Source organism: Hemicordylus capensis, chromosome 3 (genome assembly GCF_027244095.1).
Source record: "Hemicordylus capensis ecotype Gifberg chromosome 3, rHemCap1.1.pri, whole genome shotgun sequence".
Lineage (NCBI taxonomy): Eukaryota > Metazoa > Chordata > Lepidosauria > Squamata > Cordylidae > Hemicordylus > Hemicordylus capensis.
In genome coordinates, this window is record NC_069659.1 from 271,506,358 (window position 1) to 271,527,260 (window position 20,903).

Genomic DNA, 20,903 nt, shown 5'->3' on the forward strand with positions numbered 1-20,903 from the left:
GGGGGAATTTTTGAAGTTTTAGTGTTTTGGGGGAAGATCGGGGGCATAGCGTGGGATCTAGGCAAAAAGAGTGGGGTGGGGTGGTAGTGCCTAATGGGTGGAGGCTACCACCCCAATTTCAGAGTGATTGGGCAGAGGGCTGATTTTTGGGGAATTTTTGAAATTTATGCGTCTTTAAGGTTTTTCCCCATAGAGAAGCATTGAGGTGTTAGCAAATGTATAGCTTCACACAGGGGGCAAAGGGGTGGCCTAGAGCAGTGTGGGGTTGGTGGTAGTGCCAGGTAGGGCCAAGGAAGCTACCTGAATTTTTTCCAAGGATTTGGGCAGAGGGCTGATTTTTGGGGAATTGTTAAAGTTTACGCGTCTTTAAGGTTTTTCCCCATAGAGAAGCATTGAGGTGTCAGCAAATGTATAGCTTCACGCGGGGGGCAAAGGGGTGGCCTAGAGCAGTGTGGGGTTGGTGGTAGTGCCAGGTAGGGTCAACGAAGCTACCTGAATTTTTTCAAAGGATTTGGGCAGAGGGCTGATTTTGGGGGAATTGTTAAAGTTTACGCGTCTTTAAGGTTTTTCCCCATAGAGAAGCATTGAGGTGTCAGCAAATGTATAGCTTCACGCGGGGCGCAAAGGGGTGGCCTAGAGCAGTGTGGGGTTGGTGGTAGTTCCAGGTAGGGTCAACGAAGCTACCTGAATTTTTTCAAAGGATTTGGGCAGAGGGCTGATTTTGGGGGAATTGTTAAAGTTTACGCGTCTTTAAGGTTTTTCCTCATAGGGTATACATGGAGCTTTCAGCAGCCCTATAAGTGCACTTGGGGGGTGCTGGGGTGGCCCAGAGTGAGTGGTAGTGTAGTGCACATAGGGTGCCAACCACTCCCATGGGTTTCTAACCCATGGGGTACAGGGTTCTGTTGTTTCAGAGGTATTCTGAGTGTGGATTCTATGATAGCAAATGAGATTTTCAATGAAACACCATGAATCCACTCTAATTTGCTATCATAGAATCCAGCACGGAACTGGCTGGCCCAATTCGGTCTGGTACCCCCTCAAACCTCCCCCACCCCCAGTTTGGTTCGTTCCAGGGGGTTTGGGATTTTTTTAAAAAACAATTTTTTTTGAACCTTATCCCCTTTAGGGGTGGTCCTCAAGGTGGCGGGAGGACAGTTCACAGAGGTTCCCCCTTCCCCCGCCAGCCTCTGTTATCACCCCCTCTGGCCGGTTCGGCCGGCTCTTCAGTCAGTTCGGTCCTCCTTAGCTCGGCGTAGTGGTCATTTTGGACACTGCCACACATACGTAAATGGCCTCTGTGAGGCCTGGCATGACCGATTCTCCCCATCCTTAGATATGTATGCGGAATCAGGTCTCATTAATATAAGTAGCATTTGCTTTCAGGTAAGTGTGTTCAATGTCTTCCAGACAGCTGACAACTCATCCTAAAAACGTTCCATGGAAGAAAGTGCCATTGAAATCATAGGGATTTGCTTCCAGATACACATGATTAGGTCAATTCTAAATCCTGATCTACATAACTTTTTTTTTTTTTAAAGCTAAGGTAAATTTATTTTTTCAGAGAAAAATGAATTGCGAGTGAGGACGGAAGCGGGTGTGCCAAAAATGCAAGAGAAAGAAGGAGAGATTATTCTGTTTGTCTGGAACAATCCAGCGGCCAGTTTAGGCTTTGAGAGAACTGCCGATGAGGCTGTTTTTGTGACATGAAGATCTTCCCCTGGGTCAAAAACTGGTTGTGCTGGCAAGTGGGAAGGAGAATACGAAGGAAATCCAATGGATTTGCTTGGTGGAGAGCTGTAGCTGGTGCTTCTGGCCACCTGTTTAGCTCAGCTCTTTACACCCTTGGCAAAGAAGAAAGCGCTACATCACCCTTTAATCTCCTACTGAGTGAATTCCGGAGCGCATCAAAGCTCGCATTGTTGAACGCTTGGGGGAGACCCAACAAGACTAGGTGGAGGATCTGCATCGTTCCCAGTGCTTGTTGGGGAAAAGGTTTCTAAATAAACTCCTTTCAGTAGAGTTAGATTTAAAGGGGTGGCAATGGATGAGAATTGGAGGAGAGGGATGCTGACCTGTGGCCCTCCTTCCCTCTCCAATTTTCCCAAACAGGTTGAGACTCCAAGTACACTCAAAGCAGACAAAACTGAGAAGTCCCAGAACTGAGAATCCCCAAAGTTTTTGGAGGGAAGGCAGCCAGATCCACAATCCAGTTGGCACCTCATAGTCCTAAACCCCATTACTGTTCAGCTTCTGAATTAGTTTAGAAGCCAAATTGGCTTAAATTATCTTCTGAATCATGGTTACCTGGAGTAAGACCTGTTTATTTGAATGGAGCTGACCTCCAGGTAAACACTTCCAGTGGTTTAGGCTGGCAGCTTTGAATCCCCAAAGACTTTGCTACTCTATTCTCTGCATGTTTACTCAGAAGTAAATTCTACGGAGTCCAACAGGACGTGCTCTCCGAGAAGCTGGCATAGGACCGCAGTTTATGCTAGGTCACAGCATGCAATTGTATAGGCTACTAAGTAGCACGGTGACGGGGGGGAAGGGGAAATTCAAGACAGACAGTGAGAAGTTGCACTTCTTCTGGGGGATGGCACAGGTTCACCACACATACTCCTGGTTCTCATCCTACAGGGATGCTTAGGTCGCACCTCCCGTGCATTGGAATCAATAGGATTCTCTGGATGCAAGGGGCTCCATCCCTATCGCTAATTCACAGCCCACTTAAGCCAGAACCTTTGAGCTGAATGAAGCAAAGTAATAAGTCTCTTGGCCCGATCCACAACTCAGATAAGCCAAAGTCCTGCCGTAAAAAACCCTTTATTTGAAACTTAACGTGATCTCTCCTGCAATGAGACAAAATCCTGAAGTTGAAGGCGATTCTCAGCTCAGTTAAGCCCTTGGACTGTATTCCTGCCTTATGGACTACAATGCACTGATGCCCCAAATCCAAATCCTTGCATGTTAAGCCTCTCTTCTTTTTTTCCAGCCCCCGGGGACCAACCAAATTGGTACTTAGATTAAAATACCCCAAGTATTTCAAAACTGAGTTGGTGATGAGCCTGTGAGTCGGCTTTTCTCCTTTCCACACCCATGCTTTTGGCTTGGCTGGGTTGTGTGATGAATGACCCAGCGGGTTTTAATAGGAATAAAAAATAAAAATTGTCAATAGACCCCCTTTTGGCTTGGCTGGGTTGTGTGATGAATAATAGACCCAGCGGGTTTTAATAGGAATAAAAAATAAAAATTGTCAATAGACCCCCTTTTGGCTTGGCTGGGTTGTGTGATGAATAATAGACCCAGCGGGTTTTAATAGGAATAAAAAATAAAAATTGTCAAAAACCGGATCATTTTAAGGCCTCGATCCTCAGCCACTTGAATGGGCAACAATGTTCCTTAAAGCAGTGGTGCTACTTGCGAGTTAAGTGGCTTCACCCACTTGTGGGCATCTAGCTGAGGATGAGCAGAGCAGAAATAACGACTCTGTTATTGACAAGGTATTATTATCCACCACCACCCCAAGCAAATGCTACTTCATACGCTTAAAAATGTTCGGGACTCATGACAGAAATGGCGGGGTGGGAGGGAAGAGGGCCTGTGCCCCCCTCCATGTCTCTTCTTGCCCTCTTGTTGATCTCTCAAGGATCTGGGGGGACATGCGAGGGAGCTTGAGGTGGGGATGCTTCGAGACCTTCACCCCAGTCAGCAAAATAATTGCCTGGCCAACAGCTCCAGAAGTTGATGTTACCATGATTTCTACCACCCCCACCCCCTTTTCCAGTTACATGGTTTTTCATAAGCAAACACTGAGATATTTTCCTCGGCACAATGCTTAACCAAGTCCATCCAAAGGGGCTAATCTGCTTCACACAGAGGCAAGGCAAAGCAGCAGCAGCTTGGAAGGCTACCCTTGTGAGGCTGTGAAAATACCTTCTCAGCCCCCTCCCCCCCTTCCACAATAGGAAGAATTGAAAAGAAGGAGCCGCTGTCTGGGGTGGGGGGAGCCTTCCCCTGGGCGGTGTCGATGCTTGAGAGTCTGCTGGCGTCCGAATAAGCCATCAGACTCTTCAAGATCTCGCTTCTTCTCCTGCACACCACAAAACACCCCGAAACCATAACATCCTGCGAAGTGCAGCCCAACCCACAAGCCGGCTGTGCAGTAACAAGGTGCTTGTCAGCAGAGGACAGTTTCACAGGAAGCATCTCGGCTTAACTGAGTTGCGATCTTGCAACTATGGGCATCCGTAGTTCAGAGGGTCATGCTGGCCTCACAGAGACCATGTGCGGCGGCGCCCAAAATGTCTGCCACACTGAGCTACAGAGGCCCAAACTGGCTGAAGCATTGGCATAATAATGGAGGCCAGTGGGAGGAGGGGACCCCCCACACACACACACCGCCACCTCAAGGACCATCCCCAAAGGGGATAAGGTTAAAAAATATCTTTTAAAAAACATTTTTTAAAAAATTGTGACCCCCCTCCGAACAGTCGGGGGGTGGGGTTCAGTCCATGGCCGGATTGAACAGGGGGTGACTTGATTTGACCCCGGACTGTCAAATCAAACCGGCTAGCCAGTTCGCACATCCCTGTTTCCCACATCTTCTGTCTCTGATCTTCACCACTTACGTAAACATAATTAATAGTCTACATTTGACATTATTATGTCAAGAATAATGTCTGTCATGATGCCATGTTACCTGGTCACTCAGGTGGCCCTGTGGAGGCTGGAGAAGGGCGTAGCATCCCTTCTTTGAGGCTTTCTTTCCTTTCGAGGGGGCAGTGGGGAGGAGAAGGGCCCAGGCTGGTCAGATCCCAGTGAGGTTGAGAGGGCAAGGCAGGGAGAGCTGCAGGAAACAGCTCTAGGGAGACAGCTAGGTTGGGTATGGCAGGAAACAGGAAGCAAGGTCAGGAAGGGGGTGGGGCTGGAAGTAGGCTTTAAGCCCTGTCAGCTCTGCACTGGGGTATTTAAAGACAAGGTAACTGATTATGGTGGGCTGCTTCTGAGTATCGGAGCCAGGAGTTCTCCAGAAGAGGGAACTGGCTGAATGCAACAAGCCAGGAGGAGGACAACTCAGGTGACAAGCTAACCTCCTCCCCTGGCTGTTCCTGAGGCTGAACTTTTGGAGATGCTCCAGTCATTACGGAGTTCAAGAAGGGCTAGAAGCCCACCTCGTCCCCTGGGAGTATGACAATGTCACTCAATCCTACATTAATGAACTATTGAAATTTGGAAGGCTTATGATAAGATGGGAAACACCTATATTGGCAGCAGCGATATAAAAAGATGATGAAAGGAATCATCTCATACTCTGCGAGAGATGGCGATGGTAAACCCCTCCTGTATTCTACCAAAGAAAAACCACATGATTCTGTGGTCTCCAGGAGTTGACACTGAACCGATAGCACATCTTTTCTTTTACTTTATGATAAGATCAAGTCTGAATTTATACACTGCTTCCATACTAGAAAACAAAAATTACTTTAAGCAACAAAGTTTTATGTCAGCTCACTGATGCATCAGTTCAATGAATTGATTCACATGATTAAAAAACAGTAAAATGAGCAGTGATCTTTTGTTACTTAATGGCTCTTTCATTCTTGTTTTTCCACTAAACAGCATCTGAAGAGAGGGGGCAATCAGGATTATGTGCAGAACCGGTTCACAATCGAACTGGTCTTCTGTGAACTGGGCCAGTTCAAGCGGTTCAACCGCAACCAACTTTGAACTGGTTTGAGCTAGTTTATTGGTTCGACCCACCTACTGGTCAGTTTGACTGAACCAGTTCACGGAGCAGCAGTTCAGTATGAATTTGGACCAAACTACCTCTACCGGTCCATGCACAGCCCTAATCTGGATTGGAACCATTCTGAGGAATAAGGAGGGTTTTAATCCTTCATCTCCACCATCCGTGATCCTGAACTGGATTGCCTCTTCCCAGGCCAAGTAACAGCCATGGGGGCTCCCAGTATGAATCAAGACCACACCATGGTTAAAAGCTAAATCCCCCTCACTCCCCACATCATGGTCTCAATCTACATTAAGCGTCCTGTAGCTGCTGTTTGAGGGGTGAAAATACCAACAAACAATCATGTGCTTCTTGTAATGTGCAGTTTGACCCTAATACACCATTTCTTGTAGCTATGAGGTGGAATAGCTCCTAGAAACAGGCTCTAGAGCACATCACACACAGCCCAAGAGGCTAGGTTATCTATGCAGTGGAGCACAGGACTGAACCTTAGGCTTGTTCACCTTCTACACTGTGTATAGCCTTAAATTTGACATGAACTTTAACAAGTAAATGCATACATAAAAGAGTAGACCCCGTTTGTAAAACATGTTCACCATGAAAGAGTGAAGTTGCAATACTATTATGGTGGTGGGAATGTGGAAGGAGCTCCAGCTCTAGGCCACAGCTATCAGAAAGTGAAGAAGAAGGAGAGCTACCACTGGCTCTTGTGGTGCATAAATTGGGCCCAACACCAGCATAGTCTGTAGAATATTCACTTTTATGCTCCCATACTCCCCTCCTTCCCCACCCTTCTATGGATTCCAGCCCATCACATAGGACAAAGGGAAACACAACACCTGCCATATCAAAATGGTTAGATGAACATACACTTAATGTGATATGAATATTTGGAGGTTCTTTAGGGCCTTTCAGACATGTTTCTATTCCACATTTCCCCTGCTGTCATAAATGGTATTAAGAGCATGAAAAATTATTCAAGAGGTACTTTAGTAGCTCTGAACCTGTACCATGAGTCAAAATGACCATCCTGAACTCTGACATTTACAATACTTCAGGACGTTGCTGCTAGAATTTCAAAAGTCAGGCAAATGTCATACAGTATTCACTTTGTATTAAAGTGGTTTACAACAGTTACTAGGTTGCACTTTTGCTGACCTAGTTCACTGGCTATCAGGCACTGTGAAGCTCATGTCAATTCCCCTGGAAGGCAGGCTCCACTTTCCTACTCCCTAGACCACCAGGGCCACTGATCAAAAGGAATTTGCAAGCAGCTCACGCTGAGTTACTAACATGACAGACTAGAAGCCTCCTGATCCTAGTAATCAGCTGATTCCAGAGATCTAATCCTGTGCCACTGCCTTTAGCTTCCTGCATTCCCTTAGTCCGAGCAACTCATTACTGAGTGAAATCACTGGATTATCCAGTGGCCTCCACACTGTGGATTGTGCCTGCCTTGCTGGCCTTGCCTCTGCTATCTGCTGCTTCTTCAGCAGTTGCGACCTGGATCTTGTCAGTACTTTGACCTGAGGTTACTGACACTGATGCTCACTGAAGATACTGAAACCACACACTACCGACTCATTCCTGTTCCATTAAGATTTTTTTTTAAAGGTCTATTGATTTCTAGGAGTAGAGCTGCACCTCCACAAATGTGAACAGCTTTCCAGAAAGTCTAGTGTAAGTGTGCAATATGGAACAACTGGAGATGTTTTCTCTAAAATAATCACAAACACAGATTTTTAAGAAAATTCCCATCATGGAATTCATATAATTATCTAGTGTACTTGACATATACTTTCCATTTGGCTCTCCCATCTCCACCCCAATGAGCCATTAAAGAAAGCAGAATTTATTATACCAGTAGTTAATAGTTATTGAAATCCTGGGTCACTAATTATTTGTGAATTAAAATAAAGTTATTGATCAAATTGAAATAGAACAGAGAATCAATTAGCCTGCAGCCCCTGAACATCTTAAAATAGAGCTTTTCTCCTTAAATCAATTAGATCTATCCTAGAAGTTCCCCATTCAGGTACGACCCATGAAAATAAATGAAAACTGCTCTTCTCTTGTAAAAAAGCATCTTGATAATGAGGCAATATGATATTTATATTAATATTAAAGTTAATTAATCTATTTTACTGTAGGTTTAAGCTTTACAAAAGAGCTGGAAGGTGACATCAGTCCAAAACCACAAAATCTTTAAAATATTTTAAAACCTGGCAGAAGACAAATAGCTTTGTATATTTAAAGGTGAAAGGCTATTTAGATATGACACAATTTATCTCAGACAGAGATTTATGATGCAGAGTTACTAGAGGATAATAAGGAATAAGATCTTTCTTGGAGGTGTCCAGTCTCTACAAGTCTTATTGGTCTAACAGTTTTCATCACTTACATGTGAAGTATTTATTTTTAGATGAGAGAAACTCAGAATGTCTACATAAAGTAAAAGATTCTATTAGTATCATTATTTGTGTCTCACTGCTATCTTCCAAAATTTCCACAGGCAACCACAATACACACATTTTGCTCTTAGAATTATGCATATTGGCCAAGTTTAACTCTGTTTTATTTGCATTCTTTACACAAGTTCTAGTTGCACAGCTGGATTCCTATTTGTTTTGCCTGGGCTTTGATTTATATATATAAGCTTAAATGAAATTAACATTAATTTACATCAGTTTTGAAAAGTTTGCTAACCATTGTTATCTAAACATCTAACAACATAACATTAAAAAGACAAAGACAAAGAACATATAGAAGTTTAGTCATCTATATTGTTGCTGGTTTGAATCCCTGCTGGTGTGTTTCCAGGAATATGAGAAAATCCTGTATGAGGCAGCAGTGATATAGGAAGGTGCTGAAAGGCATCATCTCATACTGCATGGGAGATGGCAATGGTAAACCCCTCCTGTATTCTACCAAGAAAATCACATGGCTCTGTAGTCGCCAGGAGTCGACACAGACTTGATGGCACAACTTTACCACTGTATAAATGGAAAAGCAGGAGTTTCAAAGTGCACAACTCCTTACAAAACTGTAGTGATTAGATACTTGACCAATACCCACTCTTAAATCTTGATGGATAGTTAGTACAGTCCCTATAAGTTTCAATTCAGATTATATTAGAAAAACTAAGAAAGCCAGTACAATCTAGTACAAAGCTTGCTGGATTTGGCCTGAAATCCCAGGTTGACAATACTTTCATTAGCAACCCGGAAAAAGCCACTGTCTCACAGTTTGGTTTCTTTTACATTGGGGATCATAATAATGTGTCTCACTGACCTATTGAAATAATGAATAAGAGAAGATGTGTGGGGTGTGTGTGTGTGTGTGTGTGTGTGTGCGCGCACATGGCAGTGTAAAGGTAAAGTGTGCCATCAAGTTGGTGTCGACTCCTGGCAACCACAGAGCTCTGTGGGGTTTTTTTTGGTGGAATACAGGAGGGGTTTACCATTGCCATCTCCCGTGCAGTATGAGATGATGCCTTTCAGTACTTCTTATATTGCTGCTGCCCGATATAGGTGTTTCCCATAGTCTGGGAAACATATCGTTATCCCATTTTATCTTTACAATCATCCTGTGATGTTGGTTAGGCTGAAAGGGAGTGCCAAGGTTCCGTTTTATATCTGAACAGGTCTTCCCAGTTCATTTAGCACTGCACACAATGATCGAATGATATATTATAAGATAGCACACACCTCACAAATTAATAGCAGCCAGCTAATATCAGTCAGAAGTCAAAGGTTAATTAATATAATTTAATGAACAAGCTCAAAGGCCAAGGAAACATAGATGTACTTACAGTAACATGTTCCCCTGAGAGGATTACCAAGGTACCTGTTTTCAGAATCACAGCTGCAGAGCAAAACAAGATGACAAAAAAGAAAAAAGCGAGTTACTTATAAAACTAGACACTGTTAGGACAACTGAAAAACAGAGTAAACTCTAAACTTCATAAACAAACGGAATTAGATAATAGAAAAGCAACTTTTTTTAACACTGAAAGCTGCATTTTTTAAAAAAAATTGTCAGCATAGACAAAAATTTATTTCTGTAATAATGAAAGTCTGGAAAATAGCTTTTGAAAATAAAGATCCACAATAAAGAACCATGGGGGCACTGCACCACACACTGAGTCTAAAAATTGCCCGTTATGTCCTACAGAACTTAATATTTTTTATTTCCTAATACAATGCTGATATGGCAACTTAATTCTTCTTTGGTATACAATCCTGTATTTTGCCAAGAGAAGATAATAGAAAAAATATAGAATATGATTGCTTCTAAAATTTTACAATCTGGATAAAGGTTGTCTAAACCTGTGCTCCCCAAAAGTCAGTTGTCACACTGTCAAAATACTTCGTGAGATTATGCACGTGGCTACACACAACTGCATAGAGAAAGGTTAAAGTGAAACATACAGCTTATACACCTGAACTAGCCGTTACCCCCATGAATACAGCTGCTTGAAAAAGTCCAGTGAAGATCATGGAAATGGCTTCATCTGTCTGCATAGCTGGTCCTGTTCATATTAGTCTTTCTTCAAGAAGTCATGTGAAAAATTGTGTGGATTGAGTAAGGAGGAGTTATTTAGGCTAATCCTACTTCTGAGTAATCCTGTTTACTCAGAAGTATGAGTTCGGATGGGTTTACTCCCAAATAAATATCCATAGTGAAGCAGCATTATTTTCAGGAATCAGGGCTTCAAACTGCACTTTGCCTGTTCTCTCTTGCTCAGGAAGTTAGTCATGGTTTGCAGTTACCTTGTTTTGCAAAAAGGTTCTGGTCTCTGGTCTGATATATCTGGTATTTTGCCACTCAAAGAGTAAAGAATGGACACCATGTTGTCCATATGGCCTAGTTTTCAGTTTTCCATATAAAAAGGAATGATTGTACCAACTATCTTCTGATTGGTTAGGATTACACTCTAATGGCCTGGCATCCCTGAAGGGGGAAAACAAATGCTCCAAAACAGCTGCTGAAAGGGGTAGAAGACAATAGTGTTATTTAAGTCCTTAAGACTTTTTTGTTTTTTTGGTCTGTCCTTCCATGGTTTTTAAACTATTTTGAAATTGTTTTAAACTGTTTATATTGTTTTTAGGAATTTTTGGGCACTGGTTTTAATTGATGGTTTGCATTTGAATGGGAGACATGTGTGAACACTGTAAGATAATCCCCTCAGGATGGGGCCACTATGGGAAGAGCATATGCATGCTTGCATACAAAACAAAACAACAAATATTTGTATACCGCTTCTCAACTAAAGTTTCCAAAGGGTTTACATAGAGAAATAATAAACAAACAAAACAAATAAAGAAGATGGCTCCCTGTTCCCAAAGGGCTCACAATCTAAAAATACACATAAGATAGGCACCAGCAACAGCCACTAGAGGGATGATGTTGGGGGTGGATAGGGCCAGTTGCTCTCCCCCTGCTAAATAAAGAAAATCGCCACATTTAAAAGGTGCCTCTTTGTCGATTTAGCAGGGGTTCCAAGTTCTTTCCTTGACATCTCCAAGATAGGGCTGAGAGAGACACTTGCCTGCAACCTTGGAGAAGAGGCTACCACTCTGTGTAGACAATATTGAGCTAGATGGACCAAGGGTCTGACTCGGTATAAGGCAGGGATTCTCAACATGTGGGTCCCCAGATATAATTGGAGTTCAACTCCCATAATTCCCAACCAAAGACCACTGGGGCTGGGGATTATGGGAGTTGAAGTCCAATAACATCTGGGGACCCACACATTGAGAAACCCTGGTATAAGGCAGCTTTCTATGTTGGTGTTTTATTTATTGTGAACTGCCCAGAGCTGACAGATGCAACAATATAGAAATATAATAAAACAAATGGGTAAAAAAAGTTTGAAAAAGGTATGTTTTGTGAGTCTTTGGAGAAAGATTGTGGGTGCCCTGGAAGGCTCCTTTTCACACAGATGAAGGCTCCTTTTCACCCATTGACATGTAATGCACCCCTAGTTGTTTGTTTCTCCAAACCACTGAGTGTGTCATTGGAACCAACTGCCAGTGCTCCCTGGGTTGAGTTGGGTTTGGTTGGCTTCCATCAGTAATCCCAATCATTTTCTACTTGGAGGACAACAGCTCTGCAGGAAGAAAAGCCTTAGCCAGCAGAAGGGGGATCAGTTTTTGTTGGTCAGTGTCCAGTGTTTGGGAAGATGCATTTGTTTTGCATCCCTGATCACAAGGAACATTGCCAATAATGGCAGGACAGCCTAAAAAGATTTGTCCAAAGAAACAAGTAAGCACAAACTTGCTTGTTCAGTTGCAGTGGGTTAGTTATTTTTCTGAATGACAAGCAAACCCCTGCACATTTCCATGGCATAGATTTCAATCCAAAAGAAGAGACACGGGGGCAAGATCCAGACTAAGTTAGTCATGACGAAGTCCCATTAAATTAATAGGACTTAAGTTAGTAATGACTAGGTTGTCTTGTTTATTTCAGTGGGGCTTAATTATGATTGACTTAGTCTGCATCCTGCTCAGGGAGTGGTCATCTGTAGTGGGGACCTGCTAAACAAATTAAGTATGATTCTAGAAAGTCAACTGAAGAACTTAAACCAACCTCCACCCCACAAGGGAACCGATAATCCCTTTTACGTGTGTATTGGGGCTAGAGAAAAGAGGGAGCTACCTGAATAGAAACAATTGACTAACCACCTGAATAGAAACATTAACACATGTTAAGTAATTGGGCAGGGAAATAATTGGGATAACCCACCACCAAGGCCAAACCTCCTTGAGCCATTTTTCTGCCTTTGGTCAGGAAAGAACTAAATGAAGAAGTGATTGTCTTCTACTCTGGTACATGCACAGCTCCCAAGCAGAAAGAGATTAGTCTGACTTCTGTCAAAGTTTCAAAATTCCTGCAAAATTCAATCTGCACACACGAACAAATATGGAAATATAGAGATCAGGGGCAGTCCAGGACATTTTGCGGCCTGAGATGAAGGACAATATGATACATCCTCACATCCCCAGACAGATGGTCAGCATTATCAGGTTATGCTGCCATGGCAGCAGCAAAATCAGGCAAAATCAGTCTCAGGCTTAGGCCACAAAGTCAGTCAGTAGCAGCAGGAGCAGTATAGGACAGAGAAAGAGGCGTGCCACAGAGTGGCAAGGAAAGGAAAATCAACAGCTTGCCTCAGTGGGGTTAAGGATTGGCAGTGAACAGTGGAGAGGCCTGTGAGGTGGCGCCCTCAGCCCCCTGAGCCTCCTCCTTGCTCCTGCAGTGTCTCTTTCACACCACCTCATGGAAGGCTGCCCCCGACAGAGATGACAAAATGAATGTATCTTTTAATTTGGCTGCATCTGCTTACTGTTGATCTTAACAGTTCCAAGTCAAATACATAGTAATTATTTCAGTCATTTTATTCCAAAACGCAGGTGCAGTGGGTGCAGAGTGCTTTTATGTTGTAGCACAAAAGAAATAATCAGTGACATTTTTAACACAACCCGATTCTTCTACAGCATGTATGTAGGTTTTTGTTTGCTGTCTATTAGAGTTTTGTCTTCTGTGTTTCAAATAGCTTTGTTTACCTTGAAGACAGGTTGAAAAAGGCAGCATAATAGCGAGTGATGACTTCTGCAGAAGCAAGAAACCCCTAAATTAGCCCATTAGTAGGGCTACACAAGACAAAGAACTTTCACGCCATTATACATGCTCCTTTTTGTTCCTTTACTCAGTAATGCCATCACTTATGATTAAAGTATACATATTTTATATGGCAAAATCAATTTGCTGGTAATAGCTCACTTTTCATTGCAAGAGTGAACCTCAGTTATACCAATTTGTTTTTTTGCTATCTTCAGCTACAACACTTTAGAAAACAGAAACAGTACACATTGTATTCTTTATGTTTTGTTTGCAAAACAAATGGCTGAAATCATTGTTCCCAACACCAATAAAGAAACAAGAAATTAATTGGGTATAAAGGGCCAGAAATTTATTATATGAACCAATGGATTGCAAAGGGTCTACAAACTTCATCCTCCAACAATGCAGACACTAACTAAAGGCAGAGCCAGGATGTATGATCCCTCCCTTAACCTGCATTGGGCAATCACACCCTGGCTCAGAGCAGCAGAGAACACCTTGATCCTTTGGACAAGGCTGATCCCTGCTGAATATGCTAACCATCTAGAAGGATCAAAGTATTTCCAGTAGCACTGACCCGCTCCAAGCTGTACAGCCTTTTAGGTTGGTGATGCCCCTTAGTATCAGGGAACAGTCCCCATCAATATTCTCAAATCCATAAAGACTAACAATCAGGGGTGTAGCTAGGGGAGAGGGGGCCCGTGTTCATCCCTCTCTCTGGCACCCCCCCAGAGTGAGGGATATAATGAAGAATATAGGGAGGGATAGAGCTGGAGAGCCCTCAGGAGCTGGGGGCCCTGTGTTCTTTGAACCCTTTCGCTCAGTTATAGCTATGCCCCTGCTAACAATCTATTCAATACCCTCCCTCAATGGTGCCTTAGGGTGGCTCATCACTGCCCCGATCACTGCCCCGGGATTGTGGAATGAGCTCCCTGCTGAGATACGATTCTCCCCATCTCTGGCAATGTTCAAAAAACACCTGAAAACCCATCTTTTCACCCAAGCTTTCTCAGCTTCCTAAATTTTGGGGGTTTTAATATCTGGTTTATTTAAAAATTAAAAACCCAATTTTGGGATTTTAATCACTGCAATTGTTTAATTGTTGTTTTAAAATGTTTTTAAATTGTTAATTATTATATTGTTTTTTAATTTGTTTTAGCTCTTTACTGTTTTAGTGGTTTGTTTTAATTGTAAACCGCCCTGAGCCATTTTGGAAGGGCGGTATACAAATCTAATAAATAAATAAATAAATAAATAAATAATAACAACCAATCACCTCTTGATACATGTTTACCTACCCACACTGGCTCACATACAGTGTGTGCAGTTGTGCAATAGTGCTCTTTGCAAAACAGCAAGAAAATTTGCATATGCAGTTGTGCAATGGATGGCCATTATTTCCACTAGCTGTATATCACGCAATCACATTTTTGCAATTTGTACATTTGCGAAAACAACGCTATTGCACAACTGTGCACACATTCTACTGCAACACAAATAGAACATTGCACTAAATTTGAGCCACTGTCTAACTGGCACAGTGGTGACCTAGCATCACACTGAATTTAGCTAGTGAGAACAAAATAAAGTAGTGGGGGGAACCACCTCTTAACAATGGACAATCATCCAGGAAGACAACAATTCCTGCTCCCCCCCCCCCGCAACAGGACAACAAGCACTGCTTATTTAGTTCTCATGGGGGAAGAAATGATGGCCATTTAGATGCCAAATGAGGCAGGGGCAAAGCAGTAACAGCTGCCTAAGCCTCAGCCACACAGTGCTCCTTCCCTCTGACTGGATCTTCACCCTCTGCTTTGTACTTCATCAAAGCAGGGTGGGGTAAAGCCGCCACCCTGCAAGAATGTCCTGGATGAGGGAGCATATTCTTTCCATAGGTTTCCAGATAGTGGAGCCTGTTTTCTCCCATCAGGTTCCTGGCATAAATAACCTTTCTTTCTATAAAAAGAAATTTGTATTCACACTCAGCAATATCTCCACTTCTTTCTCTTGCTTTAATGTGAAACCTCTGCAGTAGCTAACTATTGATTTTAAACATCAGTAATGTTCAACATCACGACTCATCAAGTCTTCCTCAATATCATAGTCTTGCATTCCTGATTATCAAGCACATACGCTTGTCCTCTCCTAAGAATATAAGAACAGCCCTGCTGGATCAGACCCAAGGCCTATCTAGTACAGCAGCCGGTTTCACACCATGGCCCAAAAGATGCCTCTGGAAAGCCCAAAAGCAAGAGGTGAGCACCTGCCCTTTTGTGGATCCCCTGCAACTGGTATTTAGAGGCATCTTGCCTCTGCGGCTGGAAGTGGCCTATAGCCAACAGATTAGTAACCACTGATAGACATGGCATATTCTTCTCTCTTCCCCGGCATATTCACCTGTCATCATTTTGGATGGCAAGTAAAATTAGCCCTTTTTGTAATCAGCTATAATTAATTTATTTCTTCTAACTACCATTTTACTCTGCTGTTTTATATTATTATTTCTCGTTTACACAGTCAGACAGGTGTTATTGACTGGTTTGTTTTATCCAGACATCGAGTCCTTCCCAAGGACCTGGGATGCCAAAATTTTATTGTCAATGTTGTTGCTGTTGTTATAGATATCGTCACAGAATATAGGCTGTTCCCAGTAAAGTTGCTTTTTGTAATTGGCTGATGGTGATTTCTGTGGCCCCTATGGTGTTGAGGTGCTCTTCAAGGTCTTTTGGGACTGCACCCAGGGCACCAATTACCACTGGGATTATTTGGGTCTTTTTCTGCCACAGCCTTTCAATCTCAATTTGTAGATCTTTGTATTTGGTGATTTTTTTCTATTTCTTTTTCTTCTATTCTGCTATCCCCTGGTATTGCTATGTCGATTATTTTGACTTGTTTTTCTTCTTCTCGACTACAGTTATATCTGGTGTATTGTGTGGCAGATGTCTGTCTGTTTGTAGTCGGAAGTCCCATAATATTTTTACATCTTCATTTTCTTCAACTTTTTCAATTTTATGGTCCCACCAATTTTTGGCTACAGGTAGCTTGTATTTTTTGCAGATGTTCCAAAAAAAAAAAAAATCTGCAAAAAATACAAGCTACCTGTAGCAGCTTCTTCTTCTTCTTCTTCTTCTTCTTCTTCTTATTATTATTATTATTATTATTATTATTATTATTATTAATTCGATTTCTATACCACCCTACCAAAAATGGCTCAGGGCAGTTTACACAGAGAAATAATAAATAAGTAAGTAAGTAAGATGGCTCCCTGTCCCCAAAGGGCTCACATTCTAAAAAAAACACAAGATAGACACCAGCAACAGTCACTGGAGGTACTGTGTTGGAGGTGGACAGGGCCAGTTACTCTCCCCCTGCTAAATAAAGAGAATAACCACCTTAAAAGGTGCCTCTTTGACCAGATAGCAGGGGATGTTGTCTTATGTTGTATATTGTATGTTGTATATGTTGTCTTATTATTTATTTAGGGAATTTATGCACAGTCTCTGAAAGCCCTTTTGTGACTAATTAAAAATGCACATAAATACTGTTTCAAAGAAAATGATCAATGAAGCAATAAGCACAACAAAAATGGCAGCTCAGCAGTAAGGTAAGTGCAGTAGTTAAATGTGAAATAAAAAGGGTTTTAAATACCTGTACCATTAAAGGCACAAGAGAACAGGACAGTTATCTGGCACCAAAGAGCTAGCAGCAATAGCACTAGGCCAACATGCCTGGGAAGAGAGTCAAAAAGTTTGGATGCCACCACAGAAAAAGCGCTTTCTCTAGTAGCTAATCACCTACAACCCAATGTTCAGGGCTCTTAGAGACAATATTAATTAAAGGACAGGTTCATATGGGAGAAGATGAAACTTACATTAAGCACACTCTTGGCCCTGATATGCTTGTTTTTTATTGGCGCAGGCAGTCCTGATCAGGACCATGGCATATGTGGGAAGGATGCTTGAATACTTTGCCCTACTACAGTACCAGTCTAGACTGCCTTCCCACTATGAATGCTCCTTGCTCCAGGATGGAAAGTCTCATTGGCATGAAGGGTAGTGTTTCTATGTTGGTTTGTCTTGATTGTACCCCAATTAAATATTGTATTTTTAAAAGTAATTGCATTGCTGTCTTGCCTCATTGCATTCTTGCCTCATTGCATTCCTTTAATTCAAGGAAGAGGAGATGGGTCATTCTGACAAGGTATTATTGGTACCCCCAGGTCATTAGTGCAATCCTACGGGATTAGGAAGAATCAGGAAAAATCGCTGCTAGTCATTGCCCCTGAGCATACACATACACAGAGTGAATCAGACTAGGCAAAGCTTACGCTAATTAAAATGGAGCTCAGTCATATGCAGCCTATTTCTCTTAACAAGCAAAACACAGATAAGCCAAGAAACAAAGGTCAGACATTCTCCCTCTGATAAGAACTTTAGAGTTGATTGGCATGAGTAATTCTGAAAGTCATGCCTTCCTCCAAATTTCCTATACTGCTCTCTAATTTCCTTTGTTCTGGGAGAAATGCATAGGCCAACCTGAAAAGCACTCACTACCCCACAGCTTTGTCACTGTTCCCAAACTTTTGCATAAGACTATTCCCCGACCGCAAGACAATGGATGCACCGCACCGGTATCATGCATTCCAGCTACTTTGAAGCTATAAAGACCCTCTCCTTGCCACCCCACATTGGAGGCAACAAGTACACATTTATTGGAGGTGACAAGTATACTGAAGGTTTTTGGGGAACAGCACACTGCTTGTCTCGCTGTTGCCATTTGTCCCAAAGGCTTGGTGCTCCCCCACCCGTCCTTGCTAGGCACATTGCCTTGTCCTGTGACCTAGAGTCCCTCCACTCAGCCACAATGACAAAAGGTCTAAACTTCCTACCATGAAAGAAGCCTACAACTACAATTCCTGGAACCAACTCCAATCAACCTAGGAACAGGTAGCTGTACATCTGTATCCCTATCCCACACTTGCTCCTTCTCTCCCTCTCTCTTGCTCCTTTTTCCTATCTCCCACACCTACCCCCTACCCCTTATCCACCTTATCCCCTACCCCTTAGTGCTAACTTCTGAATGTGTATTGGAAGCAACTCTGTATTGCACAGAGTACCACATGTATGACTATTTGCCCCATGGGCAGAAGTCATGGGTGTGTGCTCGGTGCAAGGAGCTCCTGGCTCTCAGGGAACAAATCCGTTCCCTTGAGACCAAGGTGGCAGATCTGGAGAAGCTCAGAGAGACAGAGAGGCATGTGGACGAGACCTTCAGGGATGTGATAGAGGCATCCCACTCCAGGGCTGGTAGCTTCTCTGCTGTCAGGGAGAATAAAGGTCTTGGGCAAGGAGGACATCGGTCTGAGGAAGAGGGAAATGGTCCTTTAGAAGGGACCCCTTCCGTGGATGATGAGCCCATATCCTCTCACACAGGGGATACTCCTCTGTGGGGGCCTCCTTGTAGTTGGTGATTCTATCATTAGAGGGATAGAGAGATGGGTTTGTGACCCTCATGTTGACCACACGGTGACTTGCCTGCCTGGTGCGAAGGTTGCGGACATTACGCAGCATCTAGACAGGCTCCTAGGCAGTGCTGGGGAGGAGACAGTGGTCGTGGTGCACATCGGCAGCAACGATGTGGGGAAATGCAGTTGGGAGGTCCTGGAAGCCCAATTTAGGCTGATAGGTAGCATTTTGAAGTCCAGGACCCCCAAGATAGCATTCTCAGAAATGCTACCTGTTCCACACGCAAGTACAGTGAGACAGGCAGAGCTGAGGGGTTTCAATGCGTGGATGAGACGTTGGTGCTGGGAGGAGGGGTTTAGATTTGTTAGGCAGTGGGACACATTTTGGGGCAAGCAAGGCCTGTACAAAAGGGATGGGCTGCACTTGAACCAAGATGGAACCAGACTGCTGGCGCTTAAAATCAAAAAGGTTGCAGAGCAGCTTTTAAAATGACACCTGGGGAACAGCCGATGGGAGCTGGGCAGTATCCCGTTTGGCAAAAGCCATCCTTTAAGGTGTGAGGCTGCAAAGAATTCAGATAAAACAGAAGGGGACAGAGCAGAACCGCATAAAGAGCAGACAGGAGCCTGTGCCAGCAGGTCAAAGAGTCAAAAGAATAGCATACATCAGGGGAGAGATTTAGCATATAGGTGCTTATATGCCAATGCCAGAAGCCTCTGAGCCAAGATGGGTGAGCTGGAGTGCTTGGTTGCCAACGCAGAAATAGATATAGTGGGCATAACAGAAACATGGTGGAACAGTGAGAACCAGTGGGACGCTGTTATCCCTGGGTATAAATTCTATAGAAAGGACAGGGAGGGGCACCTTGGAGGAGGGGTAGCACAGTATGTTAAAGAAGGGATAGAATCTAACAAGCTAGAAAACCTAGGTGGACTGGAGTCCTCCACAGAAACCCTGTGGGTGACTATACAAGGCTGGAAAGGGAACGTGCTACTGGGGACGTGCTATTGCCCTCTGGATCATAATGCTTACAGTGACTGGGAGTTGCAGGAGGAAATCAGGGAGGCCTCAAAGAGAGGCAGGGCTGTAATTATGGGTGATTTCAATAACCCACACATAGACTGGGTAAATTCACATTCAAGTCAGGACAAAGAGGTCAAATTTCTAGATACGCTAAATGACTGTGCCCTAGAATTGTTGGTCATGAAACCAACCAGAGGGAAGGCGACCTTGGATCTAATTCTGAGTGACACCCAGGACCTGGGGTGTGACGTCAGTGTCATTGACCCTTTAGGGAACAGTGACCACAGTGCCATCAAACTCAGCATACAGGCGGGGAGAGAATCACCAAGGATGTCTAACACAGACATTTTGAATTTCAGAAGAGGAAACTTCTCCAAAATGAGGAGTATGGTGAAAAGAAAGTTGAGGGGGGAAATCAGGAGAGTCACTTTGCTACAGAGTGCATGGAGTTTACTCAAAACCACAATACTAGAAGCCCAGTTAGATTGTATACCAAAAAGGAGGAAAGGTACCACTAAGTCCATTAGGATGCCAGCATGGCTAACGGGTACCGTCAAGGAAGCCATAAAAGGGAAGAAGACTTCCTTCCAAAATTGGAAGGCCTGTCCAAATGAAAAGAACAGAAAGGAACACAAACTCTGGCAAAAGAAATGCAAGGTGACAATAAGGGAGCCAAAAAGAGAGTTTGAAGAACATTTAGCCAAAAGTATCAAAGGGAATAACAAAAACTTCTTTAAGTACATCAGAAGCAGGAAACCTGCCAGGGAGGCAGTTGGACCATTAGACAATGAGGGGTTGAAAGGGATTATTAAGGAGGATATGGAGGTTGCAGAGAAACTGAATGAGTTCTTTGCATCTGTCTTCATGGCAGAGGATACTGAGCATATACCTGTTCCTGAATCAGGCTTTTTAGGGATGGAGGCTAGACAGCTGAGTCAGATAGAAGTGACAAGGGATGATGTTCTAAACTGTCTGGAAAAACTGAAAGGTAACAAATCACCAGGGCCGGATGGCATCCATCCAAGAGTCCTCAAAGA

The 20,903-nt window shown here is 43.3% G+C and overlaps 1 protein-coding gene across 6 annotated transcripts in view; it reads right to left on the reverse strand.

Annotated features, from left to right (window-relative positions):
* The window catches only part of ATRNL1 (attractin like 1), a 1,008,890-nt gene that overhangs the window by 609,730 nt on the left and 378,257 nt on the right, over positions 1–20,903 (reverse strand). For all 6 annotated transcript variants that reach the window (XM_053305805.1, XM_053305806.1, XM_053305802.1 and 3 more), the window contains exon 21: positions 9,564–9,616. In XM_053305805.1, coding sequence (XP_053161780.1) covers positions 9,564–9,616 — 53 coding nt within the window. The remainder of the gene's footprint in view (positions 1–9,563; positions 9,617–20,903) is intronic.